At 60.5% G+C, this 532-nt stretch overlaps 1 protein-coding gene across 1 annotated transcript in view; it reads right to left on the bottom strand.

Annotated features, from left to right (window-relative positions):
• ETH_00033975 (uncharacterized protein) overlaps positions 1-532 on the bottom strand; it is a gene marked incomplete at both ends in the record, with an annotated part of 3438 nt that overhangs the window by 110 nt on the left and 2796 nt on the right. The window contains 2 exons of the mRNA XM_013374760.1: positions 3-61; positions 286-462. Coding sequence (XP_013230214.1) covers positions 3-61; positions 286-462 — 236 coding nt within the window. The remainder of the gene's footprint in view (positions 1-2; positions 62-285; positions 463-532) is intronic.

The raw sequence follows: 532 nt of genomic DNA, 5'->3' as shown, positions 1-532 counted from the left end.
GGGATATGACGCCCTTCTGCACGCTGGAGCCCTTGCTGCGCCGAGTGCCCAACTGCCACTCCTGCACACAGCAGCAGCAGCAGCAGCAGCAGCAAAAATAAACGCGCAGCGTGCAACCCCAGCAAAACCCCAAACAAAAGCTGCAACAGCAACAACAGCAGCAGCAGCGACAGCAGCAGCACCAGCAACAGCCCGAACAACGGCAACAGCAGGGGCGCCAGCACCAGCATCAACAGCTGCAGCAGCAACCAGCAGCAGCAGCAGCAACAGCAGCAGCAGCAGCACCTGGACGGGTTTGGGGGGCCTGTCTAGGTCGAAAAGTGCGAAGGCGCTTTTTGCTGCTGCCAGCAGCAGCTTGCTGCCAGCAAAAGCGACAGCGAAGATTTGCTGCAGCTCTTCTCCGCGGTCCACAAACAGCAGCGAACAAACTGCGCAGCCGTCCACCAAACGACGCACCTGAATCTGCAGCAGCAGCAGCAGCAGCAGCAGCAGCAAATGGGCGACACTGCAGACGCAGTAGGGCAGGGCACGC

This window comes from Eimeria tenella, genomic scaffold (genome assembly GCF_000499545.2).
Source record: "Eimeria tenella Houghton genomic scaffold, Eth_scaff2279, whole genome shotgun sequence".
NCBI lineage: Eukaryota > Apicomplexa > Conoidasida > Eucoccidiorida > Eimeriidae > Eimeria > Eimeria tenella.
Note: the sequence above shows the minus strand (reverse complement) of the source record. Positions and strands in the feature narration are given on the sequence as shown.